Raw genomic sequence first — 16277 nt, forward strand, 5'->3', positions numbered from 1 at the left:
CACTGATGTATGATGCCAACATCCAGGCCAACTCCCAGTATCCTTTGCTTCTCGGTACCTCTCAGTGTCTGATGGAACTCCCCTCAGCCACTGAGAATGTTGAGAACCTGACAGTTTTCCAGATCTGTTTTAATTATCTTTCACAATGTTCAAAACAATACTTTTAAATGAACCTCTAAGACACGGGTGGTGTCTCTATAAATATTCACATCTTCAAAATTCTCGCACCCCATCCTAGCTTTTGAAAATTAATGAGATGTAGTAGAATGTGTTCTAGCCCAACTTTACAATAAAGATCCTGCCGATTGATAGTGGTGACTTCATTCAAATTAAGCTCATGAATCCGCATATCAACTGCAGGTTACCTGCGAAACATAATAAAGTCCCTCAGGAACCGTAGATCAAATAAACACACTTAATTACTTATCTGATAGACATAAAACCACAAAAATGACACTGGATTCAATTATAACGTGATTTTAATTGTTCTCTTTATAAGATTACAGAAATTCCCCGTTGGGTAATATGAAGGAACACATGGTGGATGACACTCTTCACAAATTGTTGAAACTGTTTTACAATGCAAAACATTAACTTCTGTTCTTTCATTCAGCATTCTTTGATATGCTTCATGAATATTTAATAGCTGCTTGATGACTAACTCATAATCACAATATTTATATATGTAAATTTTTCTTAATTCAGAACCTCCTGGTCAATTGCACAATTAAACTCTCTCAAAGCTCAGCCAGTGATAGCACTACATATAAAGTCCACATTTGTGAGACAGAATGTCGATGAGTGGATAATCCTGTATGCGCCCAGGCCATTATTAAAGCCCAGCGGAAAATCTGCCCTAAATATCTATAACACTACCATGCAGCTGATAACTTTGACACAATTAAGAGCTAAAGTACATCTCCAACCTAAGTTACTGCGAGCAAAATTCAGATGACACAGTTAATGCTGTAAAGATTTTAAATCCCAAATAAACCTTCAACTTACTGACAAATGTATTGAACTGTCCCTTTTCTTAATGGACTGTTTCACTGATACAACCAGTTGTTACAAAAAAGGAAAAGCAAATCAACTGTCGGTAAGTTTGAGGATCAAATTCGGGCGTTTGAATTTCTGTACATTCGAGGTAATGGGTGAGTGGGACTCGGGATGGGTAAAAAAGGGCTGCAGACTTTTGGATTAGGATGGAGATTTCTCAAGATTTTTGTTTTGGAATAGTTGAGTTTGGAGATAAAAGTATGATGAGGGTTTCAACAACTGATGGGTTAAGGCTGGGGGGAGGCAGGAAATGTTATAGGGATGGAATTAGGCAGTCTTTGTAACAGAGAGGTTATGGGATCTGTTTGGAAGGTTGTGAACAATCTGGTTTAGCCTGACAGTGCTCAGGGAGGTGGAATGGAATTGGCGGTGAGGAAACAGAAATTGTGGTATGGGCTGAAAACAATGCCTTTCCTCTTCCTCGAAGTGGATAACTCCATTGTAACTAAGTGACCCATATAATAGTTTGATAGAAAAACTCCCAAAGCTCATCAACTGAGATGGGTCATTAGTTCAAATTACAGGTTAATAAAAGTAAATCTTTGATATCAGTTTCCTTCATTGTTCATCTTGAAAAGCCTATTATCAAAGTGTTCAAGCAACTGGATTTATTCTGAATCCAAATTAATAATCTTTATTATCTTGTAGCTACCTTCCCTACCTACCTTTGCATATTTATTTTAGATATTTCCCTTAGTTTTCAGATGTCATCCTTCACGTGGGTAGTCGGCGTCTTTTCTGTGTTCTTGTAACCAAGAAATGGTACACTGGGCGTAGCAAAAAGTATTTAGGAGGTAACATGCCAAATAATAATCCCTGGTTTTAAGATCAGGAACTGAACTATTGCTGGTTCAATTCCACAGAACTGTATTTTTTTTATTTAAACTCCTTCTGGACATCTTGATCATCACGTAATAAAAATATTTGACTAGTTACGTGAGGTTGTGTGAGCTTGTTCAAGAAAACTGCAGCACAGGTGCAGTAGACATTACTGCATCTTCACAAATGATCCCCATCATTTATCTGGAGACTTACAGCAATTAGCTACAGTATGGAATGTAAATCTTCATGGATTCTTCAAGGGTAGAGATCTTATTTGTAGCTTTTCATGTTACAATTCATCCTTTGAACTTTTCCCATTCAAACATAATCCAAGTGCAGCAGGATTTACCCTGATTCAAGTATACTTTTTATCTACATAGCTGCCAATGTATTTTAGCTGGAATTAACTTTTGTTTAGTTAAAAAAAAAGTCTGAATAATCTCCCTCCAATGTATTTAGTTACTGCATTCTGCTGATGGAAAACATTCACTTCAGTCATGCTTTTACTGTGCAGATGAAATAACCTTTAAAAATGTTGCAACATTCTGTGAATTAAATAAAAACTGTTGACAATTCCCAGTTTTCTAGTGAAATTTCACTGTTAACACGGCCATGCAGAATGATGAGAGTTTCACAATCTGTCAAAAGTGCAAGCAGGACAAAATAACAAGATTCTATCACCGCTGATGAATCACATTTCTGTTGGTAAATTTTCTTCCTTCCTTGTTCTTACTTCCATGGCATTCCTCTGCCTTATAGATCCGGTAACATTCTTTTCTGTTCTGAGCTCGCGTTTGTGGATTTTTGATTTCCTCAACCATCATGCAGGGAAACCAACCTTTCTCTCCGTCGTGCAAACGGTCTCCTAATATCCAGCCTGAAAGACAAAAGTTACTCTTAATTATTAAATTCTACTCACCCAATTTATCAACTCCCAATAAATTACACACTTTTCGAAAACATTTTGACTAGACTTTTTTTTTAAAAAAGATGACATTTTAATAAATGTTTGTGTTTTTTATTAAGCGGAACTCTTGGACAATATGGTCTTTTTCACTTCTGGTATCTGCTGTCACCATCAATCACTTATAGTCCATTCAAATCAGGAGCAGATTAAAAACTAATCTCTTTATGGTACACCATATTTGAATAAAATTTGCCCCTTATAAATCTAAATAACAAGTAACCTATTAAGATATTGGAGGAAGCAATCTGAGACAAATGCATGTACATCCAGGTATTCAGCAACATTTCCAGACCTGTTGGACCACAGTATCCATAGAAACCATAGAAACCCTACAGTGCAGAAGGAGGCCATTCGGCCCATCGAGTCTGCACTGACCACAATCCCACCCAGACCCTACCCCCATATCCCTACATATTTACCCGCCAATCCCTCAAACCTACGCATCTCAGGACTCTAAGGGGCAATTTTTTTTTTAGCATGACCAATCAACCTAATCCGCACATCTTTGGACTGTGGGAGGAAATCGGAGCACCCGGAGGAAACCCACGCAGACACGAGGAGAATGTGCAAACTCCACACGCACAGTCCCCAAGTGCGTCACTTGTTAATAATTTACTCATTGAAGGTAATGGTAATACAGGGAAACATTTCAACTTTACATATACTGAGAAAGACTTTGGGCCCAATTTACTGTATTATAAAAAAAGCTATTTCAACTTGGATTAGCACAGGGTAGATTTCCAAAACACCACCATATCTGATTCATAGAGAGATTGCACCATATCAGCTGCTGACCCTATGGGGAAACAGGTTTCTTTTCTAAACCCAATCCTACTTCATACAGTCATTCATTCTGCCCCCACCTTTCATTTTAACTTGAAATGTATCTTTGTTTCCAATTAAGATCAACACTACACTCCTTGCATCCCACATTTCGACTTCCTTTCCTCCCTCACTTTACACGACAACTGTCCTTCCCACCCTACCAGATATGACTGATATTCTTCACTCCAAATTCACAATGGTAGCCTTCCCCTACTCCTCCACCCCACCTCCGCCACTTTGCCCCAAACCAGTTTATGTCGACACTTTCCTTTATGCGGCACCATTCTCCCTCCTCCTCCACCAGAAAATGTCACAGCCAACATCATTCCTCTTCCCCCATGTATCACATCTATCCATTGTTCTTTCCTCTTCATTAGCCAAAAGCTTCTCCATTGTATTGATCACCATTCTTCCCTTTATTATCATCAATTCCTCACTAACAGGGATTCCACACTGGATGAGAAATGGCACATGTTGCAACAATTCCCACTTTTATTAAGCAAGAGCTAAATCACTTCAATTATTGGTAGAAGCAGCATTCAGCAAATAGGAGACTACTCCACAATGATTTCTGATATATAGACTATGTAGTGCAATCGGCTGTTAATCGAAAGAATGGTGGTTTGATCCCACCCAGGGATGAAGTACAATTGTCTTTCACAAAAGAGGTCTCCAATGATTTCCATCAAACACAGGAATGCAGGCCAAACCTTCAAAATACTGACTGTGAATATGAAACAATTGGATGCATTTTATTTCAACTTTTCTTTTACAAAATGGGGAGGATTTTGAATCTAAGAATGCTGCCAAACCCCACTTGACCTGATTTTAAGCCAAGACTTCATAAGTTATATTATTAAATCTCACTATTGCAATATCTTTTGGTTGTTTCCTATTTTCAGAACTTTCCAACCTAATTTATTTCATTGTCATGACACTTTTCCCATCTGGGAATTAACTAATTCAAGATTCATTGGATATTGGGGCTGATTGGTACAAAGTAGTACCGGAGTGGTTACCTGAAACAGGCATTAGGCCCCTTATTTACATATGCATTTTTTTGATGTCTGTTTCAGACTTGAGTGAAGGGCACTACTGTTTCTCCTTAGCTGATCTGCGCTTGCTTTCTGCCCAACATTTTAGGCCTTAGGTCATCACGTAATGGCTGAAAAACAGGTACTATATGGCCCAATTCAGTCCTGCTGTGTGTGAAAGGATTTTTTATGTCAGATTTTTAATGATCTGGTTCTTATTCTTTTGGGCTAAAGGTATGCCTATGGGATTTTTTTCCTATTGTTCCTTACATGAAAGTAAGGAAGAAAAAGAAAGTAACACCGCCTTGGAGCCTACTTCTTTCCACCTTTACTCTTATTCTCTCCACAATATTGCCCAAATCCTCCCTTGCCTCAGCTTATCTTCTGCTGAGGCCCTCACTCATGCCTTTATTAATTCCACTGGAGACTATTGTAGCACACATCCTGGTCAACCTCCCATGCTCTGTCTACTTGAGGTCATCCAAAAAAATCTGCTGCCCATGTCCTAACTTGCACATCATTCTGTTCCCCCATCACCCTTGTGTTCACTGACTTACATTAGTTCCCAGTCAAACAACAAATTTAAAATTCCCTTCCTTGTTTTCAAATCAATCCATGACCTCACCCCTCGTCACTTCTATAATCCCCCACAGCCCCAACAGTCTCCAAGATATCTACGCTCATCTAATTCTGACTCCTTGGGCATCCTTAAATTTATTCGCTCCACCATTTGGTGGCTGTCCTTTCAACTGCCTTGACTCGAAGAAACATAGAAAATAGGAACAGGAGTAGGCCATTCAGCCCCTTGAGCATGCTCTACCATTCGATGGCTTATCTTCTATCTCAATGTCATTTTCCTACACTTTACCATATCTTTATTATCTAGAAATCTATTGATCTCCGTCTTGAACATACTCAATGACTGAACCTCCACATCCCCCTGGGATATAGAATTCCAAAGATTTACCACCCATTGAGTGAAGACATTCTTCCTCACCTCAGTCCTAAATGGCCTGCCTCTTGTTCTGAGACTGTGTCCCCTGGTCATGGACCCCACTGCCCCATGTCCTCCTCCTCAGCCAGGGGAAACATCCTTCCTGCATCTACCGTGTCGAGCTCAGTAAGAATTTTGTACATTTCATTGAGATTACCTCTCATTCTTCTAAATTCTGGAGGCTCCTGAATTCACTCTCTAAACCCATCTGCCTCTCTATACAGCTTTCCTCCTTTGAGGCACTCCTTAAATCGTACCTGTTTGACCATGCTTTTGGTCATCTTCCTTTTATCCCTTTATATGGCTCAATGTTCTATTAGCACAGAAACATAAAAATGTAGAAAATAGGTGCAGGGGTAGGCCATTCAGCCCTTTGAGTCTGCACCACCATTCAATATGATCATGGCCGATCATGCACTTTCAGTATCCCACTCCCATTCTTTCCATTCCCCTTTATCCCTTTAGCTGCAAGGGCCATTTTCAGTTCCCTCTTGAACGTATCTAATGAATTGGCCCAACAGCTTTCTGTGGTAGAGAATTCCACAGGTTCACAACTCTGAATGAAGAAGTTCTTCCTCATCTCAGTCCTGAATAGCTTACCCCTTATTCTTAGAATGTGACCCCCTAGTTCAGGACCTCCCCAACATCGGGAACATTCTTCCCGCATCTAGCCTGTCCAGTCCCATCAGGATTTTATGTTTCTATGAGATCCGCTCTCATTCTTCTCAATTCCAGTGAGTACAAGCTCAGTTTGTTTCATAATACCTCTGTGAATCAGCATGGGACATTTATTGTATAAAACGTGCTATATAAATATACATTGTTGTTGCCCTGCCAATTCAATACAATGGAAAGGCACACATTCTTGTGTTTGCATATTTACCAAGGAGACATTGATAGCTGTGTTATATGTTGGAATAGCACTTATGGACAATTCCCAGTGTAAGCAGAATACTGCCCATTAATGTAAAATTATGTGTAACCCTGAACTCATATTTGCTGCACCCCCTTCCCGGCTGCTTCAGGCAATGTCCATCAATAATCTTGCCCAACCTGCAGCCCCAGGAAGTAAAGGCTTCTCCTTGATTGTGGCTGGTCTGTGACCATTTACACTGGGTTGTGTCTACTTTTCTGGCAGCAATCTTAACACAATTATTTTAAGAGAATCCACTATTTGTCCATTGTTTGAGTGAGATCTTGGCCCCTTGATGAATAAGACTGACTTCAGTCCTGGATTATGACAAATGGACAGCAGTCTGACATCAGCCAAGTCAGGCAAAGCAGTGGGAGTCGATCAGATTCATCCCAGAATTCCTAAAGAACATCAGATTACAGGAAAGGAAGAGGCTAGCTAAGCTGTTTCCCAACATCCACAGCAAGGGCACCATTCCAAACATCAGATGCCAATCCAAGGTAGTTGCCATTGCCAAGCAAGTAAAGTCACTTAACAATCCATGCAGCTACCATCCCAGCACCTTCTCTCAATATATAGTATCTTGGAGTTCATTTTACCCCAACCCTGGAAGCAGCAATGCCCCCCAATAGGCAAGTTAATTCACTCTCCAAAATTATTTGCTGTAAAAATACTGCAACTAATCAACTCCATGATTAGAGACTGACAGTTTGGTCTGCAACTTGGGAGGTCAAACCAGCTGCCCACACACAACGAACAACAAACTCCCACAGGGTTCAGTCCTCATCCCGGCTCTCTTCAACGTATAAACCCGTGAACACTCTCCCACAAAATCACAGCTCTTCACAAATGCTGATGATTTGGCCATGGTTTTCCAGGAAAAAAGGAGCTTCAGGACAATGAGAAAACACTCACTGAAGATCTATGTTCTCTGCAAGCTGACTTTGATCAAATACTGCCAAGAGTTCCTTTTTGGCCTTCCACCTGAACAACTCAAAGACTAGGGATGAATTTAATCTTTAGTTCTGAATCTGACCACTCAATCATGACCCAACACCAAAATACCTATATCAATCACGACTGACATTATCTACTGGCAACACCACCAGAACACCAGAACCAAGGTCAAAACGAGAGTGAATCTCATACAGAAACCTACGGGTATTACCTGGGGCATCAGAGCCAACACACTATCACTGCTTCATTCACTGTGGTCTACCCAATAGCAAAGTACCATTGCTCAACCTGGCCCAGGAGCTGCCACACAAACATACTAGATATCCACCTCCAGGAAGCCAGGAGAAGTATTTCTGGAATGTTGAGGCGAACACAGGTTGAGCAGCTTCCTGTGTTAACACATATTGGACCTCCTGATGTCAGCAAGAAAGCATCCTTCTCAAAGAACACCATCAGGTGACAGCTAACTAAGCACTCCCATTGACACGGGACCTTAAACAACTCAATGCACTCATCTGAAATCCTGCAGGCCCTAGTGGTACACACTCCACACCCTACAAACTGACAACACTCTCAATAGAACACCCCCGGTTGACTGCAAAGATCATCAACTGTAAACTGGTAACTGATAAGTAATGAAGTCCCAGGTGTCAATCTTTCAAGGAAAATCATGGACAGCAATAAAATGAGGTTGGTCCAGGAAAGATGTGGCCATTAGCTTCACACATGGAATGTGAGGAATAGATCAAACTGTGACTGTGGGCATCCAAGTTAGACTGTCACCCATGTACTGAACTTCTGTCCTGAAAGATTAATTCCTGATATCATTGAATCAGAGAATCTTTACAGTGCAGAAGGAGACCATTCAGCCCATTGAGTCTGCACTGGCTTATTCCCATATCAACACAACCATTCATGATGTGGCAGCTGAAGCGGTTGGATGGATTGTTGATCTCACCATCAAACAATAACAGCTTCTCCTGCCAAACGAATATAAAAAATTATTTCAAACATTCGGGATTTCCTAAATTAGAGGCCAGCTGTCATGGTTTACACTACAGTCTGCACATACATGCTGTGCAAAATGGAAGAAACATGGAGCTCTCAGAGAAAGTGTGCCCTCAGAGTGAAGACAATGGAAGGCTGATGCTGAAGTTGCTGGTGATGACACACAATTGCCAGCCATTTGCACCATCCGTCAGGATCTGATTCAGGAACTTGTCATATAATACACCTCTCTTTCTTCACCATTTCTTCAGCACAAGTGTCCTCATTTACTGATTGACAACTACTCCCTGATTGTCAAAAAGGAACACTTGTGTTTATAAAGCACGTTTCATGACCACTGGATGTCTCAAAGTCAATGAACGCTTTACAGCCAATAAAGTAATTTGAAGTGTAGTCGCTGTTGCAATGTGGGGAATGTGGGAGCCAATATGCAAATAGTAACCTCCCACAAGAGCCAAAGTGATGAAGATAGGATGAATCAGATAATCTGATTTTATTTCTGGTGGTGCTGATTGCGAAATAAATATTGGCCAGGTCACCAAGGACAACACCCATGAAATAATACCTTAGGACCTTTTATATCCACCTGAGAGGGCAATTGGGGCCCCATTTTAACATTTCATCTAATAGGCAGTGCCTGTGACATTGACAGTACATCACTCCCTCAGTACCACACTGGGATGCCAGCCTTGCTTTTAGCATTCAAGTCACGGAGGAGACTTGAACCCACAACCTTCTGATTCAGAGAGCTACCAACTGAACCACCGCTGGAAGCTGCTACTCTAGTTCAATGTTTCAGTGTGCAATATTATTCATTACAAGAATATTCTCTGGGCACCATGCAAATTAAGTGGTAACAAAAAGTTCTTTCCTCTCATGCAATCTGTGTGTTTTGTTGCTATTTGCCACTGTCGTGTTTCACTCAACATCCAACTAATGTGTACTACCAATTGTTCATTATGCTCCCCTTGTGGGCTGCAGTATTAAACAAAGAGAATCTATCACTATAGGAACTGGAATAAAACCAAAAATGTTAGTGAGTTGATAGTCCAATACAAGGTCAAGATGGTTACTTATTTAATTTATGAATTTGCAACTGTATTTTGTAATAGAAAATGATATTTACCATCTATTGTCCATTCCACAACATTGAGGATGTCAGCAGCTTCCAAAGAGAGTTCATCAGGTTCCTGTGCAGTGTATCTCTGGACACATTGTACCTGGGGACAATCTAGTAGAGACCACAGAACATAAGTGAGATTGTAAGGAACAATGGCAATGCTTTGATTATCTACAACTGGACATATAGCCTGCCTCTGAACATTCCTCAGAAGCCTCTTTTCATTCACATATTTGGCTGGAAATTTGATTCCATTGTGACTAGCTTTTCATTGCTATAGATATGGTTTTGCTTCCAAAATGGCATCTGTGGCATATGCACACTTTTGGTGCCAGCTGTGCTAGATGCCATTTTGTTGAGGGCATTAGCATGTGCATAGGGAGTGTCTACCAGAAATAAGCAGATAGGCAAATTGTCAATCAGTGTGTAATGCTGATTTGATGCCAGTGCTGTCATTTTGGAGCTCAGTGCTTTAAATAAAGCTATTTCTTAAACTTGCACAGCTGAATATATGTTCAACAGTGCAAAGGAAACTACAACAGCACAATTTCAAGGAAAACAGTAAAACGGGGAAATAAGAATATTGATTTAAACTGTTATTTCCCTCAGGGAGATTATCAATATTTTCAGGTTAGTTGTTGACAGAAATTCCTGTGGCTTTTGCTGCAATTTTAGAAGTAATTGATGACTTCCAGACTTCTAGAGTCTACAGGGTGATACAGCTCATGTTTTAGGACATTGTCCTGACTTTAAAAAATCTGTACAAACCATTTAGTCCCAGACTTGGGTGCAGAGAGTTGCTGGAAGAGGGAGAAGGACTGTTAGGATATTATCTACCCAGTGAGTTAACAAAGCAATTCCCCTACCTGAACCTCACTGAGGAACAGCATTTCAAATGTTTGCACTTTGCTAACATTTCTCACTGAAATCTTGCTGCAGTCACAGCTGCAGTTTTAGAACAGAGCAAGGACAATGTTGGTAGTGGTTTTGAAGGTGACTTGTGACCTTGAACGTTTATGCATGGGCTCCTTCCACGCTGGAAGAGGTGATATTTGCAACAGCTCATCATCTAACCTGGCCACCATGAGGGCACAGCTACATGGTCAGCAGCTGAGAGTAGAACAAGGAGGAAGAAAAAAAGGAAGCAACTAGCAAATCCATTTCTGACCAGGTTGGCCATGATTGACTCATCTGACTGCGATTCCAATAACCGCAACCTCAATCCCCCATTTGTTAAGTCCCACAGGGTACATTCTCTTTGTTGCTGACCATCACAGTGTTGTCCTGGCCGCAACAGTGAGAGAAAAGCTACCACAAAATCACATTCCAAGCCAAATTTATGAATCAAACCATGCCTTAAGTCAACTAATCATCCTTGTGCATTCCCTCAATGCAGGTCTTCTTTGCGCCGATGTCTGTCCTAGTACTCCTATGTAGTTCTGTCTCAGTGACTGCAGCATGCCTGATGGAAGGAAACTGATCTTCAGAGATTGAAACAGCAGACAGTCTTGCAGGACAACCCCAAGCAGCTCTGGGCCTTGAAGGCCCGGCTTCAGACTGTATAACCTTTGCATGGGCGGCAGCAGTCTGGGCTGGCTGACAGGCAACAGCACTAGCATAGTGTCAGTTATGAAAGGAGAAATGCTGTGATCCCAAACAGGGCAGCTAGCTATGTACCATAGTACTATTGCCACTCTCCTGGGGGCTCACCTCAGCAATCCTAACAATATGTTGGATAACAAATTACTGGGCTGCTATGAAATACTGTAAGTTTTTCAAAAGCTGATATCCGTAGCTATGGTGGCAGCAGTCTGTGCCTGCAGGACAACAAGCTCATCTGGCATGACTTCTGTTTGACCTTCTATTACGGCAGCCATTCAATGGGTAATTTCTGCTAGTGCTGCAGTGGAACTTGCAATGCTAGTCGTTACATGCTGGATAGATGCACAAGTGCTCTCATGTGCTACTTCCATGCTGTGAAGGTGGGCTTCAAATTCCACAGAAAGCCCTGTGCCAAGTTTGTATTGGATTTCTCCTTGCTCCTCATTTCCGTGTACATACCCATCAGTTTTCTATGGGTTTTCCCCACTGGGAAGTCCTTATCTGAAGCCTCTGCAACAGAACTCGTATGCAATATTATCCAATTATGAGTGGTTTACTGCCCTACCATTGCTCCCCACCCCAGCTACAGTTCGCCTGCACCCAGTGTCTCACTATGTGTAGGTTTCTAAGGTAGGCACAGTGTCAGTATTTGAGATGGTTCTGCAAGTGTGACTGCATCTCTTCAGCATGAGTGTAGGGAGCATCCACCGGAATTAAATAGAGTAGGCAGGTTGCCAGTCAGTGTGTAACACTGATTTGATGCCAGCACTGTCATCACTTTCTTCCTGCTCTTCCACCACTGTCTAGCCAGGTTGCAGTTCTTGGGTTTCAAAAAGGAGAAAGGCACAAGGGTGCAGTGTTGGTGAGGGGCTGCAGGGGTGTGGAGAGGGGAGGAGGAGTGTAAGGGAAAATGAGGTGCATGTTTGTACCAGCTGCAGCTTGTAAATCAGAAGAAATTGTGCAATGAGGGCGATGTGAAAAAGAGGATTAAGTATGATGACACTGTCACATTCAATGATTTCAGACCCACCACGGGTCATAGCTTCAGTAATGTCCAACCCAAAAATGGCCAGGGGTCAGGACATGGACATGAGTCACTTTGCCCTGCTACAGAGAGGGAAGTGAGTCAGTGAGTGTTTGGATGATGTGACTATCATGAATGCAAGCTGTGAAATGCTAGCGTGATGCTTGCAGCATTGCTATGTGTGTTAGGGTGAATTGAAGCTCTGAATGGTAAAGATTGTTGATCAGTGAGCAGTGTGTGAAGCTAGTGCAGTTTATGGGATACAGCATTTTAAGATGCATTAGCTGACCCCAAATTTGTGAGGTCATTTAAATTCTTGTGGCATTGAACAGGTCCTTGACGAGAATAAAATAAAAACAGAAAATGCTGGATAAACTCAGCAGGTCTGACAGCACCTGTGGAGAGAAACAGAGTGCTCCCCCGGATCAGGCATGCAGCTTCTCAAAGCACGTTGAATGCTACAATAATTCAGATAAGTAAACTACATGCTGCCCAACAGAAGTAATGCCATTGCATTGCAACCCCACATCCAGTGTTCCCTACTTGTACCTTCGGGCAAGGTATGCAGTCAAAAATTAAACATTTACACTGAACAATAATGATTAATCTAACAGTCATTTTCTTTGACCTTATTTCTTATGCATTAATGGAAATTAACAGTTTCCATTTCTGCCATCTAGCTCTGTGTTTGATATAATACAATTCTGGTGCAGGGTAAAGCCGCTTCTACTTTTGGTTGGTTACAGATGGATCTCAGAAGCAGGATTCCACTCTTGCCTGCTCATGGAATATTGCATAAGCAATGGGAGAGAAAAAAACACATCTAAATCAAAAGGTTGGTTAGATACCTGGGTAGGACTAAATGAAAACATAAAGCCTTACCCCAATGCAGTGAGCTGGGAGAAACATACTTTGTTCTTCGGTTTGGAGCAAGTGAGTGAACCCAGCGTTTTTTATCACTCCTGCAAAGTAGATTTGTGGGCCATTAAAATCAGTGAAATAAATCATGAAGAAAACAGGAAGGCACAGAGGAGATCTCAGAGGAAATATAAGCTGTTATACTTTTCTATACATCTCAGAACTGCAGAGAAGCTTTGCAATTCTATCCATAAAACCCCTTCAGCAATGGACTGAGAATCATGCTTTGTTTGGCCCATTATATTTCCAAGAGACACTTCAGTATCAACATCATTTTATAATAAAGTGGCACTCAGTGATGGTAAAATTTTAGCCGATAACCAAATTGTCAAACAGTAGGCATATTTACCCTGTGAATTTGATTATTTGAACCGAATTTCTGCCATTTCTAGTAATTGTTGGAAAACGTGAAGAAGAAGCAATACTGTTCACTCAAAATTATTTCCATTTGCTTCTTGGTAAATTGTTGTCAAGTTAATTTGAGCATTGGGAACATAAGATATTCGCTGTGATAGGAGAATAATCAATTGCGCAATATAACAAATATAATTATTCTATTTTTTTTAATGATAAATTGGCTCAATTCTGAATAATATGCTCTTGGACTTAACTCCAGACAGCAGTTCATTTAATTGTTATAGTTACAAGAGATACATAAATCCACAGCCATTAGTGTCACAAATCTTATAGTTAAAAATATTGGGTGAACCGTGGTACATTCACTATTGCACTGCTCAACAAGGTGACTGATTCTGATAGCAGAAATGTTGGGTCCACTGGGATTTCAAATCAAACAGATTTGTGAAGGGTTTTAACAGCAAAAGCTTTCAAAGATCTTCCATCTTGTGTATTATTAGAATATAATTTGCATAACCTTTTACTGAACAACTGTCTGCTGATTTATTTTTGCCATGATTCCTTTCAAGATTAAGTGAGATGAAAGCCAGCCCTGCTGTTCTCAGAGATATTTATCGCGTTCGCAAATAAGTAAATAGGGAGGAAAAATTATATGGAGAAATTAATTTTGCCAGATGGTTGTTGCATCCCACAGGCAGAAGTGTTAAAGAATCTTAGCTGCACATTCTGATATGGTGAAGGGATGATCAACCTCGGAGGTAGCATGATCCACAGCCCAGCACCATTAATACACGGCTTTATAGGCCTTATTAGTTGGCCGATAATTAGAGTACCTCGTAGCAGAGATTTTAAAAAATGAAAAATTACATATATGCCAACAACTCGAGATCAGGTGAAAAATGTTGGAAATACAGACAGGTGATTCTTTGTCAGGGCTATTTAGACTAAAGTCCTTGTCCAAAACATTAGCTTGCCTATTCTCCCTGATGTTAACAGACTTCACCTGGTTCTCTGGTTTAGGGGCTGGGGGGGGGGGGGGGTGGGTGCGTGCGTGGGAGATGAAATTAATTTTATCCCTAAGTTATGAGGTAGGATTGGAAGGATTCCCTAGAAATTTGCAAAACTTGATTTACATATCCAGAAAATTTCAATTCATATTTCTTGCACAGCTCTGTTGAGATACTTACAGTGACTTTGCTTTCAGCATATATTGGACCTCTCGATCATTGTTGTTCTCCAAGAGTCGTAGCATGAATATATTTGCAAGTGCCTGACCCTGGTCCTCTAGCTCTTGGACCCGAAGGAGGCCTCGAAGTGCATAGTCAAACACTTCATATCTGTCACCACTAGAAGAAAAAAAAAACACCACAGTGAAGAACCATACTGAATAGTCTGGGGAAGAATTTCTGCAGGACTTGTCCTGTAAAGCATCTCTGATTTAAAGAACAATTCTAGAATTATTAGCACAAGACAATCATTTTCCATTCCTTAGTGACATGTGTGAGAGGCCTGAATAATATTCCATTGTAAGATATTTCACTGATAACACAAATAAACTTTCTTTAGTACTACTAGAGATACTTTAGGTTGAATGTTACACTCTTTAGAGCACAGAAATGGAAAATGTATCATTTTAATTAAATTAATTTTATTTTTACCATAGCTGATATTATGCAGGAGCTATGTAGAGGTTCAGTGAGTGGTGGCAATGAAGTGTGTACACTGCGATTATTATAAGAACAGTATTTTTAAGGGATATCTTGAATGTGTGTTCATCAAGACGAGGGATATAACATTAGACAATGGAAGGTTTCCCCTTTTCAGGCAGCCAGATATAGCACCAACCACTCACAGGTCAAATATCAAACACAAGATATAGGGCCCAATTCTCCCATCACAAGATGCTAATTTTTTGGCGCGTCAGGTTGGGAGATGCGCGTGTCAGCCATTTCACGGGACTCCGCGAGTGTGTACGACCTGCACGCATCTCCCAACCGGAAAAAAAATGGCATCGCCGGGACTATGCGGAAAACCGGCCTACCGCTGATTTGCATTACTTTCCATACCTTAGCATTGGGATCGACACTGCAACCTCCGCCCACGTTAGCGCCTCCCACCTCTTTGCGAGATGTCATTTTGGCGCGAATCAGAGTAGGTACGTAAAGGTCTCAACCTGGCGTGGCAGCCTTGAAGTGGCGTGGTGAAGCAAGTGCTGTGGACCTGAAGCGAGCGGAGTGCGGGGGATGTTGCGGGCAGGCTCTGGGATTGCTTGGTGGGCTCCCCCCTGGTTGTCTTCAAGTGCTGGGCGTTGAACCAGTGATATTTGGGTTGGGGGCATCAATTTGCTCAGAACACTGTGGGGGAGGGACCCTATAGGAGTCCTGGGATGCCAAGTGTATAGGGAGCCTGTGCGGAGGCCCGAGACAGAGACAGAGACCCGCTACAACAAGGCTCATGCAGCCACCCGGTCCATAGTAGAGTGGTGCATCAGCCTGCTTAAAATGTGGTTCCACTGCTTGGACCGCTCTGGGGGGGCCCTCCAGTATGACCCTGTGCGTGCTTCACGCATAATCATCATTTGCTGCATTCTGCACAACATCGCCCAGCAGCGGGGAGACCAGCTGGAGCAGGAGGAGGAAGAGGAGAAGGAGGAGGAGTGGCGAGGGGACGAGATGGACGT

General features: G+C 41.5%; 1 protein-coding gene across 4 annotated transcripts in view; it reads right to left on the bottom strand.

Moving 5' to 3' along the window:
• Positions 1-490: 490 nt before the first annotated feature.
• Positions 491-16277, bottom strand: part of LOC144490830 (ephexin-1-like) — an 82521-nt gene continuing 66734 nt past the window's right edge. For 3 of the 4 annotated variants that reach the window (XM_078208548.1, XM_078208542.1, XM_078208529.1), the window contains 5 exons: positions 14785-14943; positions 13205-13284; positions 11758-11808; positions 9703-9807; positions 491-2755 (listed from right to left, as the gene is read on the bottom strand). In XM_078208548.1, coding sequence (XP_078064674.1) covers positions 2556-2755; positions 9703-9807; positions 11758-11808; positions 13205-13284; positions 14785-14943 — 595 coding nt within the window. In that variant the 3' untranslated portion in view covers positions 491-2555. The remainder of the gene's footprint in view (positions 2756-9702; positions 9808-11757; positions 11809-13204; positions 13285-14784; positions 14944-16277) is intronic. The other variant, XM_078208536.1, reaches the window with a different exon arrangement.

Source organism: Mustelus asterias, chromosome 3 (genome assembly GCF_964213995.1).
Source record: "Mustelus asterias chromosome 3, sMusAst1.hap1.1, whole genome shotgun sequence".
Lineage (NCBI taxonomy): Eukaryota > Metazoa > Chordata > Chondrichthyes > Carcharhiniformes > Triakidae > Mustelus > Mustelus asterias.